The following is a 14,755-nucleotide window of genomic DNA, read 5'->3' as shown; positions in this document are numbered from 1 at the left end:
CTCTAATATATGCATTGGAGTATCTGTGAACGCCACGAGACCCACCGCACAATCAATACGACGAACGGTTCATATGCTTGAATGATTAAGCAGATATAACCTCAGGGGTCTATGTAAAGCTCACCCTCGGCATTTGAAAAAATTACCGTGTATCTTCTTTGCTTTCGATATTACGACCGGGGGAAAAACTCGTCGATTACGCTTTTATTATACTTTTATTGTTGCTCAGGATGATGAACTTTGGTAATTCAATTTGCACACTTGTATGAACGTAGTAAAAACTTCTTGATAATCGCTCATTTTACCTCAATTATTTTGTAACATGCAATTCGTTTATGGCATCGGTCATATTTCAATAGGCTTTTACCATAGCATGCAGAGGAAATGAATTTGAACAAAATAAGCTGTGTTATGCCCCCATGAGTTAACGTTGTTTTATTCTGATAGTGAGATGTTAAACATTTTTTGGAGAACGTTTAATTACCATGCAGTTTTTGAATCGTGTCTTGGTGATCAATTGAGTTAAAAATATAAATTATTTTTCTGGTAAATTTATACTAGTAAGGGGATATATTTTAAACTTCGACAAGTTGATTACTGATCAAACAGAGGGTTAGTTTTTGGGAATTCCATCCATCTTACGAAAGGTTTTTTTTTTTTTTTTAAATCCTGGTTGATCGGGCATAGTCAGAGAATCTCGTTCGTCTAGAAAAGTTCTGGGGGAAATTTAGGAAAGTCTGCTTATCGACAGTGTCAAGTGTCTGTTCCCAATCGCTCATTACTGAATTTTAAAATTTAACAGTTATTAAAGATTTGTGGAATAGTGTTGTATTGAATATAATATTTATAATAATGAAGGACCGTTCAAAATGGTGTGAGAATTAAAACAACGAAACTTCTGAACTTCTGTGTGCACAGCTGCCTAACATTTTTTGAGCGAACTTATGATTAAAAAAAAACTGTTGCTGCTGTAATGCAGGTCGTTACCTGGCCATAGTCGCGAAAAAAGTTGCGAAGCTTTTGCGAATCACGACAGCCCATTGCGTGTCATAAGCAATGAATTCCCAAGTATGTCAGTAAACTTTTAGCAGAGGTTTGTCCCGTTTCTAATCCAAATCCGCAAGCAATTCTGTTGTATGGAAATAGTCACTAGAAGCAAAATATTTGATGTATCATTGCAAACGAGTGGCATTATCAAGTATAATGTGGAATACCTCGGTCTTTCCAACGCCAAGTAATCAGGTGGACTTTTTTCATAGCGATTAATCATTGCAAGTGCACACCTAGAAAGTTGTATTTTTCTCTTTGCATAACTCTGTATCCATTGGGGTGATAAGCTTTTTTTCTGGTAGAAATATATCTACACTATAGTTGCAGAAATCTGCGTGAGCTTTGTCACTATTGACGAGGCATAACGCCATCACATTCGTGAAAAACTTTCAATTTATTCAGGATATCTGTCGTCGAGATTTTACTTGCGAATTATTACCTGATCAGGCTTTAGTCTGTGACATACACTTAACACCATTTCATTTGATAGAAATTTGAAGACGATTTCTCTCCTTCATGTGCTGTGAGCCTACTGCTTCACTTTGACCCGCTGAGACTTTATATTCTCACTATTTATTTTGAATACGATACATCGTCACAAAACTCACTCAGTACTCACCAACATTGTTAGGACTGCAGTGCAAATGCAATAGTGGAAACAGCTTCGAGACGATAAAAAATAGTCCTGCACACCAAAGTTCAAAGTTTTCATCATTATGAAACGATCGAGATTTGGAAATCCTGTTGCATCCATGGCCTGAAAGAATTTGAAAAACTTATGAGAAAATGGGTTGGTATGATATCCATATTCCTTATAGGATACCTATAAAGAAATTACTTGTATGGTAAGCGATAAAACTGAACTAACGAACTGCTAATCGTTTATCACATCTTAATGATTTCCAGGTAAAATGACTGTTTACTACGGAGAAATAACATGAACCTTTTTTGATACATATTTACACCTTCGACAGTTTATTCGAAGCTTAGACACTAATTTGATGTAACCACAAAATAATTTTTACTTGAATTGAGCGGGCTGAAATTATGAGAAGAGGACGCTACAATTGATCAATTTTCAGTCTTCGATTTTGCTAATTTTTTGCGAACACATTTTCACTTCCGAGTGAATGGAATCTGTAGTTCAACTTACTGATAACGAGACCCCAAAATTGAAAGTACAAAAATTGCAAACTAAGAAAAGATCAAGATTCGATTTCAAAAACACGATTTTGTCCAAAAAATAATATAATTGGATACTCGAGTTCTTTCCCGGTATCGATGAGTTGCCGATACTTTTCGTGACCCGTCTGAACCACTTACTTTGTGATGCAGAATTAGATGGACTTTTAGATTCTGGAAGAAGAAATACACCCTTTCACTTGAAGAACAAACCAAGTCAAATGTTGTCTGTGGCTATTGGCTCTCTACATGCGATGAATGTGACACAGCCAAATACTTTTCCTCTTCGAAACCTAAAGATTTTGTATTCAAGGTTTCCTCGTGTCTTGCCTTGCTCTGAGATATCGGCATGAAGTGATTAAAAAAATAACACTGCACATAACAATTTGATCTCATGGTACATGAACTCTCTGTGCCGAGCTAGAAGATGTAGATCAACAAAATTTTCTAATACATGTCATCGCCAAGTCGTACATCAAGCTCAGAAAGCTGAACTAGCCATCGTCGTTTATTTTATTCTACAGAGTTACTCTCGTTGTTCTGCGTTATACGTATATTCCCAACGCTGTCTCAATTACAGTATATGCCATTTGAATTACTTTCAGACAACATATCAGTGGTATTAATATTTTTTACGTGGTCTGAAGCAGTTGTTAACTTGTGTCCTCATACTCCATTTCGCACTTAGTATTAGGCCCTTGTGCCTTTATCAGGAAATATTCGGAATATCCGTAGATAATGATTTTCACATCAATTCATCTAAAAAACCTACGTTTCCTCCTCTTCGTGGTGAGCGTAGAAAAATCATGATAGGTCTCATTCGGATTAAGGCATTTTGGGCTAGGATCACTTACCGATCCCAGGTGTTCACATAGGCTATGATTGATAAAATGTGTTGTAATAATTTCTGTATTAACGAACTCGGTTACTCAAAAACGCATTCTAAACGCCGAAGAGGAAAACTAAGCTCTGTATGATCAAACTGCCAATACTCGTGGTAGGCTTAATTCAGTTGTCAAAAAATTACACAATTCAGTAGACAGTACATGTATAGTCTAGCGTTGGCGTGAAGTCAGATCATGAATCTCAGAAATGGCAAGTCGTCAATTTTCATTCGACTTAACATATTAACCGGTTAAACCATTCAACCATTCTGGATGGTTAACCGATCTTGACTGGTGAAACTGGTTTTTTATGAAAATTGTCACAATCTAACAAAACCCTTTGTTCCACAAACCAAGTGGCTTACGATTATAGATACGTTTCACGATACTCCCGATAGTGCTTATTTCACAATAAAATTCACAAAAAAATTTCAAACTGTTCGTTAATTTATTCACTCGACCGAGCATGCTTCACTAATCATCGTCGATATAACCTTTGTGGCTAACTTGTCGTGAGGTACTATTTTCCGTACTCTCCTCACTGCTTGAACAATTACTCGCAGGGCGTGGCTACCAACACAAGCACAGATAGTATCTACAAAAATCAACCGTATTTGCACGTGTGATTCTGCAAAGTCCGTAGTAGAGGGGGTAATGAGCACGCCCACAAACGTGCACACAAAAGTTTCTGCCGATACAGTGCGTATGACTTTCAGACTTCAGTTCGAGATTGCCACTCTCAGGAGCAACAATCCTCCTGCAAAGTTTGTCAATACTGGGAAATCGCGCTGATCATTAACATTTCCTATATTGGATAAAGTTTGAGGTACATAACACAAAAACCTGCAATGTCTGAACGCAGATCTTTTTGGGGTCATTTTTGGTTGGCGAAACTCTTCCTGCAATTCGCTGGCCTTCTTCCCATCGGTGGATCGTCTTGTTTATGGAAATCATTTCTGAACCAATTTTTAGCAACTTTACCACTGTGGACCAGCTTTTACATACTGATTCCGCAATTCAAATTCATGTTTTTTCAGGTAAGCACAAGATGGTTGTATTATCATCTGTTATTAGCATTCATTTACTTATACTGTGCAGATTTGTTCAATAGTATGACATACGAGCATTGTTGAAGAAAGATGACATTTTTTCTGTCACAGGTAAAACTTAACTGTTGATGTTTTAGCGTCAGATCTTAGAACCTTAAGTATAATGTACGTGTATCGACGAACTTTTTGATGCAGAGTCCCGACATCGACAGTTTTCTGGAAGCAGTGCTGATCGCAATATCGGTCTTGACGTACCAACTTAGATCAATCTTTGTCATCGCATACCGCCACAGGATCACACGTTTGTTCTTCGTCTGCGAGAGGATGTTGAACGAGGCAGCTCCTGCGGATTACAGTGTGATTTTTATCTGGGCTCAACGTGCAAAACGTATAAGTACAATTTACTTCTGCGGTGCATACTGTTCGGTGATCACGTTCGCCGTGACTTCGACAGTAAAGCAACTCTCATCGGCTGAAAATTCGACAACAAAATACTACCCGTTCGCCCCTGAAGAAGATTCTACTCCAACTCTACAATATCAGATCAAGTTTGCAACTCAGGTTCTAATCAGTTACATCGGAATAGCGTACATAGCTGCTTGCGACATGACTGGGACCATACTGACACTGAACATGTGTGGACAACTGGCTCTTATCCGAAGCTGGCTCGCCGATGTTTCGAGAGAAAATGTGGATGCAAGAGGCCGAAGAACCGACCAAAGTCTAGAAAATGTGTTGATGAAATGTGCTCGTCGTCATCAAATCGTATTAGAGTATGTATTGCATACCCAACCATCCAAAAAAAAAAAAAAAAAATTCTTTACATAACTCTACGAAAATGTGCGAATACAAGGATAACTAGTAGTTTCTTCCTTGTGCAAGGATTTTGATCTCATACAATTTCGTCCTGATTACCTCACCTGTCTTTTGCAGGTTCTGTTCCGAGCTAGGAGATGTGATTCGATACAATTACCTCGTACAAATTGTAACTGAGATGTACATCATGGCTGTTTCGGGAGCAAGGCTTTCGAAGGTAAAAAAATAATTGGATTAGTCTGGTATAATCGACGAGTCTAAGTAAATCTCTTCGTCTATCGTTGCAGGGCTCTGGATCGATCCAGCATCTCTCAACATTGCTCTTGGCAATTAATGGGCTTTTGTTTTCTTGTTGGCCAGCAGACACTCTCTCCTTTGAAGTGAGTATAGTTGGAAACCATCGAATCTGTTCTTATACTACCTTTATTTTGTTTTCACAACCGTATTCAGAGCACTGAGATAGCGCGGGCAGTTTATGGGGTCCCCTGGCATCGCGGATCGTCTCGTGAAAAAACCATGGTAGCAATTATGATAGCGCGTTCCCAACGCCCTGCAACGCTGCGTGCAGGAAAATTCGTCCAGTTGTCTTTGCAGACTTTTTCTTCTGTGAGTTTAACCGTCATTTGCATGTTATTTGATATAGATTATAAATTATATTACTGTGATAATTTTATTTACAATGGTTTTCAGATTACGTCAAACGGCCTATCGTTTTGCATGGTCTTGCTCAATATCTGATTACATACTTTATGTCTCTCTTACAAGTAAGTTTGGGCAGGTAATTTTCGGCCGCACTACAGCTAGTACTAGATAGATCAACATAACAATAAAATGTTTTATAATTTTCAATACTCGAAATGCCTATTATTATCGTCTGTTCGTCTTTACAAGCACTCGAAATCAATTTGAACAACGAAGCGAATAGAAAATGATCCTTCCTTGTTTATGAGAAGTATAAAATTCAACGAACAACAATCGTAAGATCAAACGCGTGTTTCCATTGTTCAATGTTATATCAAAGATTAATGCTCTACGAAGGTTGATCCCAGCATATAGAGAGAAATTACACCGCGAGCGGTACAAAAACCAATCCTGATGATATGCACGGCGAAGAAGCGCATCGACAATAAATTCTAACTTCAATGAGAGGGTGGCGATCGTAGAGTGTTTTTTCGATATCATTACTGATCAGTTACACGCGACAGGTGTCTCGGTTCCCAACGTTGCAGTGATGGGTGAGTACTGTACTAAAAAAATGCATAGACTCAATGTCTATTTCGTTCATTATTATTCAGAGTCCAAGTGCTCATCACCCTCTGAGGTCACTTGCTATCATCCGCATCGAACGCCCCAAAGAGCAACAAAATCCTGCATCCATATCACATTCACCCTTGCTAATATATTTTTGACTTACCACTTTCCTGTTCCAGTCCGAGTCGTTTTTTCACGGTGATTCAGAACACTGAAAGCGATACTGATTGCCTCATTTGAGAATATTTATTGTACATTTTTACAAATTTTCATCGTCAATGTAACCGTCATCACAAACTGCACGTACGAGTCATTTTTTCCTGTTCATCCATGGCTGATACTTGACGATCAATCGCAGAGAGGGATTACGAATACAAACGCAGAAAGCACTTGTTGGAGACATTTCTCTCACTGATGCGATACTAGGAGAAAAGTAGAGGGGATGGATAATGAGTAGCCACAATACAACGAGCAGTTGCAAGCTCTTCACGTATTGCTCGAACACTTCAGTTCAGCCCAGTCTTTCTCGGGAGCAGCTCTTCTCCCACGGACAGCATCACCATTTTGAATTTCCATTTGTTATATCTCGCAATACAATATTCGTAAAGGATATAGCCAAAATTGTGACTGTACACAACTCAGATTAGCAATGTCGGAGCAAACAGCTTTCTGGGATCACTTTTGGCTGGCCAAGTTGTTTTTGCAGTTTGCGGGCGTTCTTCCCATCGGTGGATCATCTGCTTTGTGGAAGTCAATACTGACCGAATTTTTAGCCACCTTACCACTGTGGGCCAGCTTCTATCTGCTCATCCCAGAAGTACAATACATATGTTGTCAAGTAAGATGAAAACCGAACATATGCATCTCTTGTTTTTTTTTTTTTTTTTTTTTCGATTTATGTTGGACATCCTAAGCCGTTCAGATTAAGCTCCAGACTTTCCTTATTGCTCTTGATTTTCCTCTTGCAGTTCCGAGCACAGTATTTTTAACACTTTACGAATCAATAACGCTAAACCTTTTTTTTATACAGAACCCCAGCGTTGATGGTATGCTTGAAGCTTTGGTAATTATATCCGCCGTTTTGACAGGACAATTCAGAGCAGTTTTCGTTATGGTATATCGTCATAGGATCATGCGTTTGTTTTTAATCTGTGAGACGATGTGGGAGGAAGCCGATCTCGCAGAACGTAAAATGATTTTGCCTTGGGTCCAGCTAGGTAAAATCGTTAGTACGGTTTTCTTTTTTGGTGCTAATTGTGTGGTTGCCATGCACATTGTGAATACGATAGTAAAGCAGCTCTCGGCTCCTGTTAATTCGACCACAAAATATTATCCGTTCATCCATGAAGAGGATTCTACTCCTAGTCCGCAGTATGAAATCAAGTATACGCTTCAAATTATCATCACTTACATCGGAGTTTCATACATTGCTGCTTGTGATATGACTGGGACTATATTGAGTTTCAACATTTGTGGACATTTCGGTGTCGTTCGCAGTTGGCTTTCGGAGCTGTCGAAAGAAAATTTTGATGAAGCGGATGGCAATACGAATTACAGCTTTTGCGAGGGGTTGAAGAAATGCATCCGTCGTCATCAAATCGTATTGGAGTGGGTATTTTATTTTGTCGATTGCTTTCAGACTTATACGTACAACAACAGTTTGCTACTTGCTTTACCTAAATATCAGATTCTTTAACATCTCATGGTAACAATCAAAATTCTGCTTTTTCGTAGGCTCTGCGCTGAGCTGGAAGATGTGAATCAATTCAATTATCTGATACAACTCGTCACTGAGATGTACATCATGGCCATTTCAGCAGCGGAATTTACAAAGGTAAACTATAGCCATTGTTGTTCAGTATAATTAAAAAATTGAGATACTTGGTTCAACCTAACCCTGGTCTCTTATCTATAGTTACAGAATTTCGGGTCGTTGCAGCACCTTATAACATTTATACTGGTAATCAATGGACTTTTCTTTTCTTGTTGGCCAGCGGACACTCTCTCAGTCGAAGTGAGAATTGAGCAATGTCCAAATTATCAGGCTGTGTCTTGATACTATTTTTCATTATTGTCTTTCGATTTTTCCAGAGCAGTAAAGTCGCTCAGGCTGTTTACGAGGTTCCATGGGATCAAGGATCACGTTCCGAGGGAGTTATGGTGGCAGTTATGCTGGCAAGATCACAACGGCCAGCAATATTGAGCGCCGGAAAATTTGTCGGGTTATCCATGGAAACTTTTTCATCTGTAAGTGAAATCGTCATCACATTCCTTGCCGGTTTATAATTCCCATCTTGCAGGTTTGCTGATATTGTGACATTTAAATTACTTTCAGATAACGTCCAGTGGTATATCTTTGTGCATGCTTTTAAGCAGTTTCTGAACTGTTTCTCGAGCGTCCATTTCGCATTAAACATTAGAGTATTGTATCTTTAATCGTGCTGACGTTACGTCATAATAAAGATTTAGGAGTATCAAAGGTATTCGAAATGTCTGGGCAATTATTTAAATATTGATTCACTTAACAATCGTTAAAATTTCCTTCTGCGAAATTCTTCCATGAATGACTTTTTTTTTTTGGGAAATCATTTGTCAACCAATTGGGATCAACATGGTCTTTGTGGAGTAACTTTTAACGCATCCGCCGACCCCGGATTCGAAATATGCACCTCGTTAGGTAAGCTCAAGGAATTGTTAATGGAAACTTTTATTCATTGATTGTAAGTGCTAACTGTTGTAAGAGTTGCAATTACTTATTTTCTATTGTTTCGGTCTTTACATGATCACCGCAAAAGCGCAAATGTCTCACGAAGTCACGCAGCATCGCCGATTAACCGGCGAATAAACCATGTTCGGACTTAGAAGTATTGCATTATTGATTTAAATGGAATAGATCAGCAAATTTTGTGTCATAGAGTTTTGAAAATATTAAACGTGAAGCACACACATAAATATTCTCTACGGAAGTTATATCTGCAGCTTCTTGTAGCAGATGACCGCCATTTGGCAGACTCAAATACGATACTAGGGCCAAATAACTCAAACAAAAATAACTCATGATCCATGACAAAAAAAACCTGTATCAAAAATAACCTAATCAAATAATATTGATACAACAAAATAATACGAATAATTGATTACATATGCCAATCATTGTTTTTGTTAATTGAAGTATTTTATTGGTTAAATTTAATATCATAAAACAACTACAATTTCGTTACTAATACATATATGTGTAATTATTATTAATTGGCTTGATGTTATGAGAGATACGTTTTAAGTCTAACAATTATTTGGCCATTTTTTTAATCAAAAATTAAATCTATTATCACGAAAAAATTGTAGCCTCGTAATTAGTGTGAATTTTTAAGCACTAATTATCCTAGTTTTATAAAAAAAATATATTTGGAACTGTTGAAATAATTTTATAATCTTCTCTCAAGTCAATATCAAAAATGCAATTCATCTATAGTCTCGTAAATAATATTAATTTTTAATTATGAATTATCTTAATTTCATATAAAATATAAATTTGGAACAATTGAAATATTTTTATAATATTCCTCGAAATAATTATTTGTCAAAGATTGAATTCACATCACGTAATACTTATAGTTTTCTCACTAATCAAAATCTTAAACTTCAAATTAAGCAGATTTTATAAAACAAAAGTCAATTCAGATTATGTAGGATTAGATTTGTTTTCAAATACTTATAAATCGAAGGAATACCAAATAAGAATTTCATAAGAATAAATTATAGGCGTCGCCACGTAAATAATCGAAGGTTCGTTTCTGCCCTTGTCATACGGAGGCTGAACTTATTCTACCTTTGGGCTGCGACGAGAGGGTATCATTTCTACAAGTAAACAGTTCTACAAGTTCGTTTCTCACGAACTCTTCTATTTAATTGGCATTTTCGTAAATTTTGATTTAATTTAATTTAATAAAAATTATTTGACCGTAGAAACGAACTTGTAGGATCGCCACTTGTGGAAACAAACTTGTAGAAACGGTCTTCTCCCGCTGAGGGAGAGTAACCGTCCGTGTTTCTCGTACAGAATGGTGTGTGTGTGGATTCGGTGCTTTTTTTAAATTATTATTGTTGGTTTAGGTTATTTTTGTTACAAGTTATTTCTGCATGAGTTGGCAAGGTCAGTTACAGTCAACCCTCATATACGGCGTTGCATTACAATTTCACGATTTAAAAAATTAAATTGTCTTTGGTATTATTGTGTGATTCTGACTTTAGATTTGCCGCAGATTTTTTACACACAACACAGCTCCGTCTGTTGGGAAATTTTTTGAAAACTCCTATCTGAGATATCATTTAATTTGCTATTTCCGAAGTGCCCATTTTGTGAAATCTGAAAAAATTTCTAAAAATCACGGTAAAATTAAAGTAAACTTTTGGACTTCTGTAGAAGGTGGACACCATTACAGCAAAAGGTACGTAATTTTAAATAATAATTATAAATTTTTATAAGGGATAAATATTCGATGTAGCAAAATTCCCTAAACGTAATATTTTTCAGCCAAAAAAATTATTCCACTTATTATATCTCCTTTCATATATAATTTTTCAAGATAACATATCTTTGGCTACAATCAAAAGTATATTTTTGACAGTATTTCAAAAATTTTGTTACATTTAACTTGATTTGGCTGATTTTTTTCAGATTCTAGAAAATGGGTGTTCCAGAGATAGCATATTTAATCACGTGTCTCGGTGGAGGTGGTTTAGAAAATTTCAAGCAAAATCAATGTGAACCTCATTCAAGTGCAATAGTTAATTGTAAACCTATTTGATGTATCGATGCGACGACATTTCACGATTTAAGAGTTGTTCAAGCCCACAGCGTCACTTATGTCATCATCCTCCACGTCAGCGTCAACGCAAACCTAGTTCGAGCAATGTGTCTTTCCTGCTCATTCCTGGCAACCTGGAGACAGCTCACGGGAGGGGATTACAAGTACAAGCACAGAAGGTTCTCATCAAAATCGTTGGATGAGGCGCAGAGGGGATAACAAGTAGTCCGCAACAAGCACAATGGAAGCTCACAATCAGTGCGTACGACTTAGTCAGTTCAGTTCAAGCTTGTCGTTCTCGGGGGCAACTATTCTCCTGAAAACTACGCCACTATTACACCGAATTCCTGATAATCATTGTATTTAATACACATATTAGTCGCAGTTGAAAAAACCTGAGATATAAAGAGTGAAAATCCTTCAGCCTTGCGATGACTGTGCGAAGAGCTTTCTGGGGTCACCTTTGGCTGGCGAAGTTCTTCTTTCGATTAGCGGGCATCCTTCCTATCGGTGGATCATCCGCTTTGTGGAAATCACTTCTGACCGACTTTTTAGCAACGCTTCCACTGTGGGCCACCTTTTATCTGCTCGTTCCCGAAATTCAATACATATGTTTTCAGGTGAGCTAAAAAGCGATCATAAATTTATTCGCGTTAATGTAAACGAAGAAATTCACGTAGTTTTGATCACACTACGGACTTTGCACTATTCGATCTGTTTCTTCACTTTTTTTCTCATTTAGTCCTACGCGGAGGGAATACCATTTGAATAAGTTTCAGCAATAAATAATGAGCATAGAATAATTCAAGAAGTTACCCGAACCTTAAAATCCCCAAATCAACTTAGTAAATCACGAACCATACACCCGTCCAATCAATTTCATCGTAAGAATCAATTTCAACTATACGAAGATATTAGAAAATTAATAATGCTTGACGTTTAACTTTTGTGGATGAGGTGTACGAAATCGTAAGAAAACACGAGCGTTTTCGTATAGGAAGGTGAAGTTTTTACTAAAATTAAATGGCAGCTTGAGTACAAAAGTTTTGGCCCACCCGTTGCACGCCACTTTGAAATTCGAATAAATTTTCTGTGAAAGGCAAATTCCTAAGGCACTCATCTTTATACACTTGGCTTGACGAAACAGCATTTTCGCTGATCCATGCCTTTGGGCACTATGCTTAGATCTACAATTAGGCGTCAAGCAATACCGTTTCTCAGTGAAATTTTTCGGTTCTGAATTAAACGATCGGTGAAGGTATTTGAGTCTGTAAGCCTTGTCGGATGAAAAGTATTGATTTAGTAAACTGAGACTAAATATCACCACGGTTCGTTTTGTCAAATTTCCCGTCACTGAAACGTTAAAAATTTTCCATTTCATGTGTATCCCTTCTCTTTTGTTGGATACGTCTTCTAGATCCTGAAGCAAAAAATTCAATATCAGCCAAATACTAAGATTCTGGAAAATAATCTCTCCCGTATGAATCGATTAAAAAATCTGAAGTCATTTCTAATTCTTGTGTAAATTATTCTCACGGAGCGATAATACGAAGCAAATTTTTTTTTATGCAGAATCACAGCGTGAACGAGTTGCTTCAAAGTTTCAGAATGTTGGCCGGCCTTTTCTCAGTACAACTCAGATCAATCTTCGTTATTGTATATCGTCCAAGAATCACGCGTTTGTTTTCAATCTGCGAGGCGATGTGGGAAGAAGCTGACCTCGCAAACCATAAAATAATCTTGCCGTGGATTAAGCGAACTAAAATTATTAGTTCGGTTATCTTTGTTGGCGCTAGTTATGGGGTTACCATGCACGCTGTGAATACGGTTGTAAGGCAGTTCTCGAAGCCTGCTAATTCCACAGTAAAATTGTATTCATCCACCCGTAACGAAAATTCTACTTCTAATTCACATGACGCAATAAAGTTCATACTTTGGACCGCATTTACTTACATCCGACATTCGTACATTGCTTCTTGTGACATGATTGGAACTATATTGAGTTTCAACCTGCGTGGACAATTCTCTGTCATTCGAAGCCGGATTATAGAACTTTCCAAAGAAAAACTCAATGTATTAACTGGGGAGACAGACAGAAGTTACGAAGAGGAGTTAGCAAAGTGCATCCGCCATCATCAGATCGTATTGAAGTAACTATTCTACTCTACCTATTCGTTCTATAATTATACTGTACACAATAATTTGAGTATTGCTACATTACCCAATTGCATCAGCAAAAATTCAGCTTTATTCTTCATTTTAGTCCTAGAAAATAATAAAAATTTTCATTTTTCGTAGCCTCTATGCCGAGCTTGAAGACGTAAATCAATACAATTATCTGACACAACTCGTCACTGAGATGTACATCATGGCTATTTCAGCAGCTGAGCTCACGAAGGTAATCAAGCCATAATCGTGCATCTTCATCTCCTACTCAGATCGAATAGTTGAACATAATCGGATCGACAATTAAAAATGTTTGTCGTTTATAGTTCCAGAGTCTGGCAAGTACCGCACTTTTTTTTTCTTGTTGGCCAGCAGACACTCTCGCTGACGAGGTGAGCATACTTGAACATCACAGAAATCGTTAACCCAATCCTTGATGCAATCATTGTTAGTTTTTCTTTTCGCATTTCGTAGAGCATCAAGATAGCACGCGCGGCTTATGAGGTCCCTTGTTACAACGGCTCACGTTCCGTGAATGCTATGGTCCTCATTTTGCTAACGCGATCCCAACGACCTGCAATTTTGACCGCGGGAAAATTCACGCCGATGTCTTTGGAAACTTTTGCCTCTGTAAGTTACACCGAAATTTCATTTTATTCGGTATATTTATATAACCTGCATATTTATACTTTGGTGTTACTTATACTATACCTTATTTCAATTGATTTCAGATAATATCCGGTGGTATATCTTTTTACATGGTTTTAACCAGTTTCTAAATTTTAATTTAAACTAAAAACCAGTTTCAGCGCAGTATAATTATCATGCACTATAATGATCTTGTACATTCAATCCTGGTGATATCACAACTAGTAGTAGTGCGTTCATACGAAACACAATAAAGATTTTCAGTATGACAAATATTCGAAACATCTGTAAAATTATTTTAAAGATTATCTGTCTCAAGTTACATAGACTTCTTTTTCTCAAAATAAAATTCAAAAGTCTTGAATAAAAAATCCGATCCTGACGAAAATATTCGACAATGTAACAATTACCGATCCACCCGAGACGTTAGAAAAGATTTCAATCATGTATGTGTTTTCGAGTATTCATTCATTCTGAAATGTAATCTCAAGATTTTACTATTTCATTAGCATTTTCGAACAGCTATTAGGGCGAAGTGTGTTCAGTGCAGGTGTTATCAAAAAATTAAGAAAGCCATCGTCTAGACAGAACAACAGTACAACGTCTAAGGTGGAATCATAGCCCAAGTGTTCGTCAAAAAATCCCATAATGCATGGTGCAATTGCATATCGAAAAGAACCACGCCCGATACGTGCACACGTAATACGTTATGCCACCACATCAGAGCCATCGATACCCTAGACGACTATAATTAGGGTGGTTGAATCGCGCCGGTCCGTATACCAAAGATTAACGCTGCATGAGGGTTGCGCAAAGCGTGTATAGGGTGGTTGAGGGTGTGAGTGGCGAAAGAGTAAACTTCGTGATACGCCCGGCATGGCACTTGGTAGAGAAACGCATC

General features: G+C 37.5%; 3 protein-coding genes across 3 annotated transcripts; all 3 read left to right on the top strand.

The window, feature by feature from the left end:
• The first annotated feature begins 3,961 nt into the window (after positions 1-3,961).
• Positions 3,962-5,820, top strand: LOC124413154 (odorant receptor 10a-like). The gene is made up of 6 exons (XM_046893541.1): positions 3,962-4,153; positions 4,361-4,938; positions 5,099-5,198; positions 5,269-5,361; positions 5,432-5,587; positions 5,672-5,820. The coding sequence occupies exons 1-6, from the start codon at positions 3,965-3,967 to the stop codon at positions 5,717-5,719; spliced, it is 1,164 nt and encodes a 387-aa protein (XP_046749497.1). The 5' UTR covers positions 3,962-3,964; the 3' UTR covers positions 5,720-5,820.
• A 940-nt stretch (positions 5,821-6,760) lies between these two features.
• Positions 6,761-8,731, top strand: LOC124413153 (odorant receptor 10a-like). The gene is made up of 6 exons (XM_046893539.1): positions 6,761-7,070; positions 7,263-7,840; positions 7,967-8,066; positions 8,148-8,246; positions 8,324-8,479; positions 8,568-8,731. Exons 1-6 carry the CDS (start codon positions 6,882-6,884, stop codon positions 8,613-8,615), a joined length of 1,170 nt encoding a protein of 389 aa, XP_046749495.1. The 5' UTR covers positions 6,761-6,881; the 3' UTR covers positions 8,616-8,731.
• A 2,740-nt stretch (positions 8,732-11,471) lies between these two features.
• Positions 11,472-14,475, top strand: LOC124413636. Its single transcript, XM_046894357.1, has 7 exons — positions 11,472-11,660; positions 12,613-13,190; positions 13,339-13,438; positions 13,533-13,598; positions 13,681-13,836; positions 13,938-13,967; positions 14,377-14,475. The coding sequence occupies exons 1-7, from the start codon at positions 11,472-11,474 to the stop codon at positions 14,473-14,475; spliced, it is 1,218 nt and encodes a 405-aa protein (XP_046750313.1).
• Positions 14,476-14,755: the final 280 nt, after the last annotated feature.

Source organism: Diprion similis, chromosome 12 (assembly GCF_021155765.1).
Source record: "Diprion similis isolate iyDipSimi1 chromosome 12, iyDipSimi1.1, whole genome shotgun sequence".
Taxonomy (NCBI): domain Eukaryota; kingdom Metazoa; phylum Arthropoda; class Insecta; order Hymenoptera; family Diprionidae; genus Diprion; species Diprion similis.
The sequence above is the reverse complement of the archived record's forward strand: the minus strand, read 5'-3'. Positions and strand labels throughout refer to the sequence as shown.